The 12,941-nt window shown below is 47.2% G+C and overlaps 1 protein-coding gene across 1 annotated transcript in view; it reads right to left on the bottom strand.

Annotated features, from left to right (window-relative positions):
- The window catches only part of CFAP65 (cilia and flagella associated protein 65), a 464,473-nt gene that overhangs the window by 322,607 nt on the left and 128,925 nt on the right, over nt 1–12,941 (bottom strand). Inside the window, exon 8 of the mRNA XM_086954439.1 lies at nt 5,141–5,363. Within this exon, the coding sequence (XP_086810565.1) occupies nt 5,141–5,363 (223 nt within the window). The remainder of the gene's footprint in view (nt 1–5,140; nt 5,364–12,941) is intronic.

Below are 12,941 nucleotides of genomic sequence, written 5' to 3'. Positions count from 1 at the left end.
GCTCCAAATTTGGTGAAGATGTACACAGAAAGTGTGGAGCTTGGTACCATGCCTGAGAGTCTGAGACTCGCCAATATTGACGTGATACAAAAAAGCAGGAAAACCCCTGAAAACTGTGGCTCATACCAGCCCATCTCTTTGCTCAATGCAGAAATGAAGATCCTTGCCAAAATCCTTGCTATGAGATTGACTCCCCTGCTGAATAAGTTGATTCACCCGGACCAATCTGGCTTTATGCCAGGTAGGAACACCATGCTCAACTTGCGGCACCTCCACGAAGTGTTAGGCAGAGCCCGAAATGTTGACGAAGAAGCAGTAATAGTAATGCTAGATGCCCAAAAAGCGTTTGACGTGATCAAATGGCCTTTCTTATTCGCAGTCTTGGAGAGTTTGGAGTTTGGAGAGATATTTGCATCATAGGTCAAACTTCTTTATGCAGAGCCCCTTGCAGAGGTTGCAGTGAATGGAGGTAGGTCCAAGACCTTCGAGCTTCAAAGAGGGACACAATAGGGATGCCCGCTCTCACCGTTAATATTCCTTCTGGTGCTGGAACCGTTAGCGACATGGATCCGGGGAGATTCGCTCCTTAGAGGACTCAAATGGACAGAGGAGTGGGAAGACCGAATCTCCTTGAATGCAGACAACATACTATTGTACCTGGCCAACCCATATTCCTTCTAGAGCACAGCATATAATTAACCTCTTCCAAAAATATTCAGGTTATTCTATTAACTGGGACAAGTCGCTCATATACGTCTTATGCTCTGAGCCGCACAAAGAGTAACTGACGGGTTTCGATATCTATGGATTTATGTCACAAGGGATCCACCAGTTTTTTTATTAGCGTAACTTGGCCCCTCCTTCGCCTCTCATGTTGCTTGGAAAGGCCACACTATATAAAATGATTGCATTCCCCCGTTTTATTTATGTGCTACAGAACACTCCCTTCCGGTTCCACCAAAGTATTTTCAGGTGATCGATGGTGAAATTCGTACACTCCTTTGGGATAGTGGTATCCTCTGTATAGCACTAACTAAGCTCACAAAAAGTTGGTACGATGGGTGGGACGACCCTCCTTGCAATCCAATATTATTATTGGGCGGTCCAACTTGGAGTGATGAATCACTGGGTCCACTGGCCACGAACGGACCGAGCATATAGACTGGACAGATAGAACATGCCCTCAGAAAATTACCTAAGAACGATATACGGTGGGCGAGGCAATCTGCCGCAACATATGCCAATATCAACAACACTCACATTATGGCACACTGCAACAACCGCTCTGGGGTGGAAAAATAAGATAACATTAGCTACCCCTCTACTGGAATCAGCACAGCTGGGGCTACTGGCTAAGCACCCTGGGTTTGATAAATGGGACCTCATTGGACTCCCCAAGGTTGGGGACCTATGGGCAAAGGGGGAGATCGTTCCCATCAGCCAGCTTCAAAAGGAACATGAAATGGGAGATGGGGAAACTTTTTGATATTTACAGGTATGAAGCGCACTTTCTAAAGTGATACCCAAGGGTACTGAACTCCCGGCCTCCTCCCCTCTGGAAGATAGACATTTAGATGATTATTTACCCAAAAAAATCAATATCGCTAACCTATAAGAAGATATTAAATAATATTGCGGATCCCCTGAGGAAACTATGAGCTAGGGGGGTAGAAGATATCGGAGATATGAGTGATGAAGAGTGGTAAGAGGCACTGGCATCCCCCGGGAGGTGGCAATACGCTCTCGATTCCGCCTTGTACAATTAAAGGTTTTGCAGAAAACATACTACACAAGTACGATATTAGCAAAAATGGGTGTCTCCGACTCCTCGCTCTGCCCTAGAAACTGTGGTCAGATAGGAACTTTTTTGCACCAGTGGTGAGATTGTCCAACTGTTCAGCAATATTGGGATAAGATAACAGGAAAATGTTGACTCCATGTGGTAAACGACTGACAGCCTCTCTGCGATGGTGTGGGAAGACAATGATTTTACATATAAAAAAGAACCTGGATCGCCCTGTGATTTATAGTGGTGAAATGTAATATTGCAAGGAAGTGGAGAGGGGGGTGGGGTGACTGTTACTATACTTTGAGAGTGCGAGGATGACATGAATTGGTGCATGCAGGCTGAAAGAGTGATTTATGAAGGGAGAGGTTGTACTAAAAAATCGACTAAGATCTGGGGGTCTTGGAATAACAGCAGAGGGATGATTGGTTTGCTGTTTGAGGATTCGCCCGAACATAGGGAAAAATGAGAGGTGGGAACTACAATTCCGACAAGTTTATATCTATTGTATTTGACGTGGACCCTGCAATGTGAAGGAACTGTATTTGTGGACATGTACTGTAAGAATGTTTTATGGCTAATACTAGCTTGCTTCCAATGTTTAATAAAAAGAAATTAAAAAACAAAACAGTGCAATATTTACATTGTATTAAGATTCTGTTTAGAATAGAAACAAATGTACTTGATTTATTTTAATAAGTTTTGCGCAACTCTCATGAAACCTCTGGAATTGGGCAAATAATGAGGGAGTGTGGAAGCACGCGATAGGGACTCCACCTTGCACTATTGGCGATAATATAATTAAATGAAACAATATAATGTTCTCTTGAACTGAATTTTTAGCAAGATATTAAGTGCATAGCTGCCTCCAAAAAAAAAAGAATTAAACATTGAGTTCATGCTCGAGCTTTTAAACATTGGGGGCCAGATGTAGGAGCCCAAATACCGGTCGGTAACGGCCGATTTCGGCCGTTACCGAACGGTATTTGGGTATTGTAATGTAGGGGGCTAGAAAATTACAGAATCAGTATATTTACCGATTCGGTAAATTTACCGATTCGGTAAAATACCGAATCGGTAAATATACCGATTCTGTAATTCAATATGTAGGTGGCACAGTTTATAGTGCCACAGGCCCTTAGAAATTCGTTATTTACCACCCAATACTATTGGGTGGTAAATTACGAATTTCTGTGTACATGCACATCTGTGCATGTACACCTGTGCCATGTGGCACATAGACATGCCCTAAGGGCATGTATGTGTGTCACATGGCACACAAGCCAGAAACAGGGGTACAAAAGGGTGCCAAAGTGACACCCTGTCCCCCTTGGAAATTCTGTATTTTTACTGATTCGGTAATTACTGAATCGGTATTTGCTATTGAATCCTATGGGCTTCAAGGCCCATAGGAATCAATGGCAAATACTGATTCGGTAATTACCGAATCAGTAAAAATACCGAATCTTACCGATTCGGTATTTTTATCGATTTTTTTTCCTACATAGCAATTACCGATTAGTAAATACCGAATCGGTAAAATTCGGTATTTACTATTCGGTAATTTGCTATTACCTACATTTAGCCCCCAATGCTTGATGATAATCAATTAACTCAGCCGTCCCCCAAAACATTTTGACTTCTGTGATCCCCGATTGAATCACTACTGTAAGCCGAGGACCACTGCCTAAGCAATTTCTACTCAATACAATACATATACAAAAAAAACAGAAGCAAGTACACATTAAACAATTTCGCAAGTTACAAAATAGGTTGTTTAATTCACACAAAAAAGATATACAAATATCAAAGTTTTATTTTAATGGGAAGGTTAGAACTTTTCACAATTTGGTTTTATTTCTAAAAGACAAAGCCATATGCTAGGTTCCCGTATATCTCTTTGTCTGTTTTGCTTCTAATGAATTCTTCTTTGGTCAACACTTACCAGCACTTCAACTGAGGCCACAGATTGTCCATACTATAAGCTGTTTGCTGTACTTGTGCAAGTCACGCTAAGGATACCAACTTCATTTTTAGCCTCCAATTTCAAATCCCTTCCCATTTACAATCATTTGAAAATATTAAATTTTACTTTTTGCTGTCCTACTTATATATACTTTCTTAACGTATTAATATTATTTAACTGTCTAAAGTTTCGGGGACACCCTGGGTAGGTTAAGAAACGCTGCACTAAACTGTAGTAAATTTGGGAATTATGCTTAGGTGATATAAACTGAAAAGTAATATAATAAATGTTTTTACTGTGATGTGCACTACTCCAAGAATAGCACACAGAATCATGTTTTGAGGTATTACAAAATACTCATCATGATGTACCTGCTCTAATGAAAAAAAGAGGGATGTTAGATTAATCCTCTACCCTACGAAGTTGAATTGCCTATATTTGAGTGAGCAGGGAATCTGTTTAGACATGCTACAAAAACAAAATTCTGTGTGTTGAACTATTATGACCAAAAGAAAAAAGACTGGAAGGAAAGAGTTTACCTTGTAATAGCAATCTGGTGTTCCCAATTCAATCAGTCAAGTTTTAGAACAGGCAACAGCCTTTAGTCACCCTAATCCTGGATTTTTATGCACTATATAAATCGTTGACCACTTGGGTGACTGATTGAGGCTTCAATATAGGTGACACACTTGGCCTGTGTTTTAAAGGCTCAGGTGCATTGTTTTTTTATAAAGATACAGATTTGGTAAGGGCTATGTTTATGATTGATATACTTTAAAAGGTAGACATTGCGTTGCTTTAATTGTGATATATAGGTACTAGAAACAATGCCTGTCTTCCTTAAGAGGAACATGTCTAAGACTACCATTTGCTTTGTTTCAAATTAGATATTTGCTCAAACTGAAATTGTCAGAGGTTTAAACATACTGCTCTAAGGGTCTACTAATAAACCATTGAAGAAATGAATAGTTGGGCACTGGCAGAGCAAATTCATCCCATCTCTACCAACATGCCTTAATTCGGTTTGGATGGTAAGGCTTCTTTGTGTCAATTCTGCTGACACTGTGCTACGGTGTGAAATAATGAAGATAAGAGAAACAAGCTTGGACTGGAGAATTCTAGAAAACTAGACACATGCCCATCTTCATATAGCCACCGATAAAGATTGCCATTGCTTCAAACGACACATGATTTAACCCAGTTCCCTATACCTTGAAGTTGCAATTAGTAGTGCCACCTTCTGACAACACAGTCATGCCTGTGAACAACCATTATTCAATTTCTTCAAAAACTTGGAGCCCAACATAAATGTTATGAGTCTTCGATCATTCTCATTTTAGCTCAGAAACTTTTCACTGCCTTCGACATAGTCCTCTTGTGCTACCTACCGTAACTCCACCCAGTCACCTTCAGGACCGTTTTGGTGATGTCCCCAATGGGGATTACAAAAAAGTAATCCACACTTTCTACACCGACTATCTGAGGTCGAAAGGAGAAAGCAACCTTCAGTGTGCCGTTGGCAGGAACCACTGAATGAGGCGTGTTGCAAGCGAAGACGGGGTGGTGTGATGACGACAAGTTTTCTCTTTCGATGCGGAAAGGAGCGTTCACCTGGAACAACAGCATTCAACATGTTATTTACATGGTTGTCATTGTTACTTACAAAGCAATAGCAAGTTCAATATGTAGCATAGACACTCAGATAGTTTTTTGTTTTTTTTAAATCACTTTAATGAGAAGATGACAAGATGCTACAGGGCACTAGCAACATTTTACAATAAAGGGAGTTCCCTCAAAACAAGCAAGTGGCCGTCCAGTGCATCTTGTAGGTCCATTGTCAGCTCCATTATACAGCTACTAGCAGCCCGTCCCGACGTTGTCCGGGTATGATTTGCTGCCGGCCAATAGTACATTGTTTTGTAGGATTTTGTTTTGATAGCATTTCTTATCTGTGACAGGCTTATGAAACTCTCTGATTCACAGTGCACTCCTGATGCACTTAAGAGTGCACGTTCAGTAGTGTGTGAACTCGAGTTTCCCTACTTTATTTTTCCCAGCAATATTATATAGCGCGAACTCGACAACATGGCATGAGCACAATTTACATTACAGAAAAACACATTCATTTGTGGTAGGCACGGGGAGACAAAGCAATTTGCCTGGAATCACAGGATGTTGAGCTGATGCCGAGATTTGAACGTAGCTCCCCAGCTCTAAAGTTCGCAATCCTAGAACTTGTGGCGGGAGGTGTGTCTAAAAGTGTATGTCGTGCTGGCCATCAATGAGAGAGACCTGTGCATTTTTCAAATGGGTGGTGAAAAAATATGAGTATGTTGCTGGAGATGTGGGCCGCCGTGCCACCAATGTACTTACCGAGGGCGGGTAAACACCCATTATTCCGCAACTTTCTTTCCGCATAATATCACTCCGCGTACTTTCATTACGAAAGTGCCATGACTCCGCAATGCCATTTTAATGCATGGCATTACATTTTATATGCTTTTACCTCGCATACATTTACAACGAAATTCGTTGTAAATGCATGAATGGTAAAAGCATGCTTTTTTTTTTTTAAAATGTTTGGATAAGGTAAACATAGGGGTATATGTTTTAGGGTACTGAGGTATATGTTTTAGGGTGTTTGGGTATTTTAAGGGTTCAGATATAGTTTTGGGTTTTGGGGTACAGGGGTATTTTAAGGGTTCAGGGCTAGGTTTGGGTTTTGGGGTACAGGGGTATTTTAGGGTTCAGGGGTAGGTTTGGATTTTGGGGTACAGTGGTATTTTTAGGGTTCCGGGCTAGGTTTTGGTTTTGGGGTACAGGGATATTTTTAGGGTTTAGGGGTAGGTTTGGGTTTTGAGGTACAGGGGTATTTATAGGGTTCAGGGCTAGTTTTGGGTTTTGGGGTACAGGGGTATTTTTAGGGTTTAGGGATAGGTTTGGGTTTTGGGGTACAGGGTATATTTATAGGGTTAAGAAGGGTTAGTGTTTAAGGGTGTTGTGGTATTTTAAGGAGTAAGGGTGGGTTATGATTATGGGTTGCAGGGGTATTTAAAGGGAGCAGGGTGGGATTAGCACACAATATGAGACATGGCATGAAGGGCGGAATGTTCCACACGCCCCCAGCGTTTGTCATGCCCCCAGCACACGCCCACAGCACAATGCAGACACGCCCACAAGGGACTACTTTGCTGGCACGGTTCTTTTACCTTTTAAATGTATATGGTGTGCGTCTGCATAGCCTATGTCCTTCTGCTGCAACTGCCCTTTCCAACGCTGTATTGGGTGTTGTGATTGGTGCTGTGGTTCCTGAGATTACCCGCCTCAAAGCTTTGGCCTCTCTCTTTATTATATTAGTATGGATAAACTTGAGTAATGTGTGCCAGCAATTTGAGCCCTGTAGCTCCAAAGTAAAACCTGAAAGAAAAAAGGGAAAGGAAAGAACAGAAAAAGGCAAGAGCGTAAGGGTGAGAGGGAGGAAGAGTAGGGGAGTGGGGTGCTAGCCTCACAGAAGATGCGGCACCCCACTCCGCCTCTTCGGCTGTTTGGATAGTGCACAGGTTGAGGAAGTACGGTTCAATGCATTCACACAGTGTTATGAGGTGGGTCGTCAGGGGCCAGTGGGTGAGTGCCGAGATAGCCTTGCAGTGGTTCCCATATGTCTCTAGGTCGAGAACGACGCATGGGCATGAGCTCCCAATAGTTAGTCAGCTGGCCTTGGGAGAATGCTGCATCACCTATCCAGTCGGTCAGGTGAGGGTAGTGCCTCCTGCCTCAGCACATGGCTATCCGCCTTTTGGCAAGTAACAGGAGCAGAGCCACCAGCTTCCGTTGAGGGGTCGGGGCATGTCGCACATAGCCTAAGAGTGCAGTTAGAGGGGGAAGCGTTCATCCGATATTCAAGCATTTCATCCAGTGCATCAAAAATACATGCCCAGAAACCTGCGATCTCTAGACAGGACCAGGACCAGGACCAATGCAGAAAATCAGCTTCAGGCCCCCGGCAGCGGACACACCCTGCATCATCCCTCATACCTACTCTATGCAGCCATGTGGGAGTTCTGTAGATACCGTGGAGGAACTTAAAATGAATAAGCCGCAATCTGTTGTTAGGAGATAAGTCCTTGGCTTTCACAGCAATGGGCCCATTGTTCATTTTCTATGGGGGTCCCCAATAGCTCCTCCCAAACGTAAGGCGCAGCAAGAACACAGATAGGTGCTGCGCACTCCATGCCAGCATACAGACCTTACGTGGCGATGGATTGGTTAAAAATTTTTCCAGTACCTGAAGCGTGGGGGGTACCAACAGGAATGTGCTGTATCTCGCCCTCAGCTTTGCATGGAGCTGGAAGTAAATCATTTTGTCGAGAAGGCCACAACCCTCTGCCGCAAGAGCGCCGACCATGTCAGCAAAAATCCAGCCAGGGAACACATCCCCCATTATCCGGATACCAAGCCTGTCAAGCCTTTTAGAAATGGGAGATCCGGGTGGCACGGCAGGGGGACCGAGGGAGAGTACATCTTTCTAAGGAGAGCCTTGCAGATCAGTTCTCTCTAAGCCCAAAGAGTGCAGCTAACGGTGTTCACCGCTGCGCACGTTCGGGTCTGCACCTTTACAATACCATGCTCATCGGTGTTGCAGCAGCACGGTCGCGCTCAGGTACCACATGAGCCTTGAACAGGGTGGGGAAAATCCAGTGGTAGCTGAACTGGGCCTGGGCACAATTATAATAGAGCTCCATATCGGGTACTCCCAGACCTCCCTGCTCGAAGGGCAGAGTGAGGATCTCCCACGAATTCCTGGGCTGCTTACCCACCCAGGCAAGCATGAGTAGGTTGGAGCGCAATCGTCGCCTAAAACCTGAGGTGAGAGGGATCGGGAGATTAGCAAATACATACAAGAACTTGAGGAATACGACCATCTTGACGATGGGCAATCGCCCAGGGAGGGAGAGCGGGAGCGAGATCTAGTGCCCAATCCGGCTCTTCAGCCAGTCCAAAAGCACTTCCATAGTTGCACTGCCACAGCTCATCAGTTTTTTGGCTCAGCCAGATCCCGAGGTACTTCATTGGGCCGAGAGCCCAGCTCAGGGGCTAGTCTGACTGGAACCTGTCTGTGGCTGCCGTAACAGGAAAATGATCAATTTCCCCCAGTTGATAGCAAACCCAGAGAGACCACCGAAACGTATGATTTCTCTAATTCAAGGGTCTAAATTGACCGCAGGGCGCTTGAAGTATAAGGTGATGTCATCTGCTTAAAGGGACACAAGGATCACCCTGGAAACTAACGCAAGACCGAGATGGGCATGGTGCTGCCACCGCCGGGTTGCCAATGGCTCCATCGCGATACCGAAAAGCCGAGGTGACAGCGGCACCCCTGCCGGGTGTCCCGAGATACAGGGGGCGGGATACAATGAAATTGAGGCAGAGGTGCTCTGTCAGAGAGGAGTATAGGTGGGCAATCAGTTTCAAGAATATACAGCCTGATTCATCAATCTCCCGTTTTGCGAGGCCCTAATAGCGAATTATAGCGGTTCGCTATTAAGGACTCGCAAAACGGGATTCATGTAGGATTAGCAAAATTTATTGCGATTCCTACTGATTCCTTATTTGCGATTAGCAAATTGCTAATCGCAAATAAGGAAAAACTCCCCATGGATTCCTATGGGCCAAAAGGCCCATAGGAATGAATGGGGAGTATTCCTTATTTGCGATTAGCAATTTGCTAATCGCAAATAAGATTGCGATTTGAAGGGTGCCAGGGGTGTCCAAAGGACACCCTGTAGCACCCCTCAAATGCACATTTGAACAGGTGTTGCGCACACACATGTCCAGAGGACATGTGTGTGTGTAACATGCAAAAGAAAAAAATGCACTAAAGTGCTTTTTACTCTTTTTTCGCAATTTACCACCAAGTCAGACTTGGTGGTAAATTGCGACCAAATATTGCGAATTCACAATTTCCAATTGGTTGATGAATTGGATTTAAGGAATCTCTATTAGAGATTCCTTAAATCCAATTCCTTGCAAATATGCGATTTCGGTAATAACGATATTTGCATTTGGGATGATGAATCCCAAATGCAAAGATCGCACTCGCAAACGGCCAGATTCTCAGAATCTGGCCATTTGCAAGCGCAATTCATGTTGATGAATATGGCCGTCAGTGCTGAGACCTAGCTGGCTCAGGAGGGCATACAAATATGGCCACTCTAAAGTGTCGAAGGCTTTAGTGGCATCAAGGAAAACCGCCGCCGCTGGCATCGCGGGGTCGATCTCCTGCATAGTGGCAAAAAAGGTGCGCAGGTTGTGTGAGGTGGTAACACTAAGGGCATAAGAGGGAGCAAAGGCCCAGCAATGAGCTTCGCAAGAATTTTATTGTCCAGGTTGATCATTGACAGGGGTCTATCAATCAATCAATCAATCAATCATTGCATTTATAGAGCGCGCTACTCACCCGGGAGTGTCTCAAGGCGCTGGGGTTGGAGGGGGTAAGTTACTGCTCGAACAGCCAGGTCTTGAGCTGCTTCCTGAAGGAGAGATGGTCCTGGGTTCGCCGAAGGTGGATGGGGAGGGAGTTCCAGGTCTTGGCCGCCAGGTAGGAGAAGGATCTTCCTCCGGCGGTGGCTCTGCGGATGCGCGGTACGGTGGCGAGGGCGTGGCTGGTTGATCGAAGCTGGCGGACGGGCGTGTAGAAGTTCATGCGGTCTTTGAGGTACTTGGGGCCCAGGTCGTGGAGAGCCTTGTGTGCGTGGGTCAGGAGTCTGAACGTGATTCTATTGCTGACGGGGAGCCAGTGCAGGTCTCTCAGGTGTCCGGTGATGTGGCTGTGTCGGGAGATGTTCAGGATGAGTCGTGCGAAGGCGTTCTGGATGCGCTGGAGTCTTTTTTGAAGTTTGGCTGTGGTTCTGGCGTAGAGGTTGTTCCCGTAGTCCAGTCGGCTGGTGACGAGTGCCTGGGTGACGGTCTTCCTGGTTTCGGTCGGGATCCATCTGAAGATCTTGCGGAGCATGCGCAGGGTGTTGAAGCACGAGGATGAGACGGCGTTGACTTGTCTGGTCATCGGTAGGGAGGAGTCCAGGATGAAGCCCAGGTTGCGTGCGTGGTCCGTTGGTTTGGGAGCGGTACCCAGGGCCGGGGGCCACCAGGAGTCATCCCAGGCGGAGGGTGATGATCCCAGGATGAGGACTTCCGTCTTGTCTGAGTTCAGTTTAAGGCGGCTGCCCCTCATCCAGTCGGCGACGTTTTTCATCCCTTCGTGTAGGTTGGCCTTGGCGGTGGTGGGGTCGTTGGTGAGGGAGAGGGTCAGCTGGGTGTCGTCGGCGTAGGAGATGATGTTGAGGTTGTGTTGGCGTGCGATGGCTGCGAGGGGGCTCATGTAGACGTTGAAGAGGTTTGGACTGATTGAAGATCCTTGAGGAACGCCGCAGATGACTTCGGTGGCCTCGGATCTGAACGGGGGGAGGCGGACCCTCTGGGTTCTTCTGGCGAGAAACGAGATTATCCATTCCAGTGCGTTCTCTCGGATTCCGATGTTGCTGAGGCGCTTCACTAGGGTGCGGTGGCAGACAGTGTCGAACGCCGCAGAGAGGTCCAGGAGGATGAGGGCCGCTGTTTCCCCGTTGTCGATCTGGGTTCTGATGTCGTCGGTGGCTGCAATTAGGGCGGTCTCGGTGCTGTGGTTGGCCCGAAACCCGGACTGTGAGGGGTCGAGGGAACCATTTGTCTCAAGGAAGGCGGCCAGCTGTCTGTTGACAGTCTTCTCAATGACTTTGGCCGGAAAGGGAAGGAGCGAGATGGGGCGGTAGTTCTTGAGGTTGGTGGGGTCCGCCGTTGGTTTCTAAAGGAGGGCGGTGAGCTCGGCGTGCTTCCAGCTCTCCGGGAAGATGGCGGTGTGGAAGGAGGAGTTGATGATGTCCCGGAGCTGGGGTGCGATGATGGTGTCGGCTTTGTTGAAGACGTGGTGTGGGCAGGGGTCGGTTGGTGATCCGGAGTGGATGGAGTTCATCGTGCGGGTGGTGTCTTCGGTGTTGATCGGGGTTCAGTTGCATAGGGTGGAGGTGGCGGGCGTTGGTTCGGCGGTAGGGTGCGTGGTCTGTGCGTCGAAGCTGTTGTGTATGTCTGCGATCTTGCTGTGGAAGAATGAGGCGAGTGAGTCGCAGAGGTCTTGCGAGGGAGTGTTGTTTCCGGTGCTGGGGTTGGAGAACTCTTTGACGATGCAGAAGAGTTCCTTGCTGTCGTGGGCATTTTTGTCCAGTCGTTCTTTGAGTGCCGCCTTCTTGGTGGCGCGGATCAGCTGCTGGTGTTTGCGGGTGGCGTGTTTGAGGGCGGTCCTGTTGACTGTGGTCTGGTGGAGCTGCCAGGCTTTCTCGTGGGTGCGGCAGTTCTTCTTGGATTCCTTGAGTTCGTCCGTGAACAAGGGGGTTTTCTTGCTACCGGTTCTGCTGGGAGCAGTCTTTAGTGGTGCGAGATCGTCGGCGCAGGCGGTCAGCCACTTGGCGAGGTTGCTGGCTGCTTCGTTTGGGTCCGCTGTGTAGGTGGGTGTGTTCTGGCTGGGGGAGGCTGAGAGCTGCTCGGCGGTGATCTTGCTCCTGCTTCAGTGGGGAATCTGTTGCGGTGGTGGTGGGTCGCCGTTTTCCTGAAGCTGAAGTGGATGCAGCTGTGGTCGGTCCAGTGGAGTCCGGTGGCGTGGCTGAAGGAGATGTGCTTGCTGGATGAGAAGACGGGATCAAGCGTGTGGCCGGCGTAGTGGGTGGGAGTGTTCACCTGTTGCTTGAGTCCGAGGTTGGCGAGGTTGTCCAGCAGGGTGGTGGTGTTTCTGTTGTTGTTGTTTTCCAGGTGGAAGTTGAGGTCCCCTAGGAGGATGTAGTCGGCGGAGGGCAGGGCGTGTGGGCTGATGAAGTCCGCGATGTCTTCGCTGAATTGTGTGCGTGGTCCTGGTGGTCTGTAGATGAGGGTGCCTCGGAGGGTGGTCTTGGGGTCGGTGTGTATCTGGAAGTGAAGGTGTTCGGCGGCGGTGAAGGTTTTGTCGGAGTTAGTCGAGATGGGGATGGTGTTCTTGTGTATGATGGCGATGCCTCCTCCCGTCTGGTTGACGTGATCCCTCCGGGTGATCTTGTATCCGCCCGGGATGACTATTGCGATGTCGGGCGCTGAAGACGCGTTCATCCAGGTCTCGGTGAGGAAGGC

The sequence above is a fragment of the Lissotriton vulgaris genome, chromosome 2_1, assembly GCF_964263255.1.
Source record: "Lissotriton vulgaris chromosome 2_1, aLisVul1.2, whole genome shotgun sequence".
In the NCBI taxonomy this organism is placed as follows: Eukaryota; Metazoa; Chordata; class Amphibia; order Caudata; family Salamandridae; genus Lissotriton; species Lissotriton vulgaris.
The sequence above is the reverse complement of the archived record's forward strand: the minus strand, read 5'-3'. Positions and strand labels throughout refer to the sequence as shown.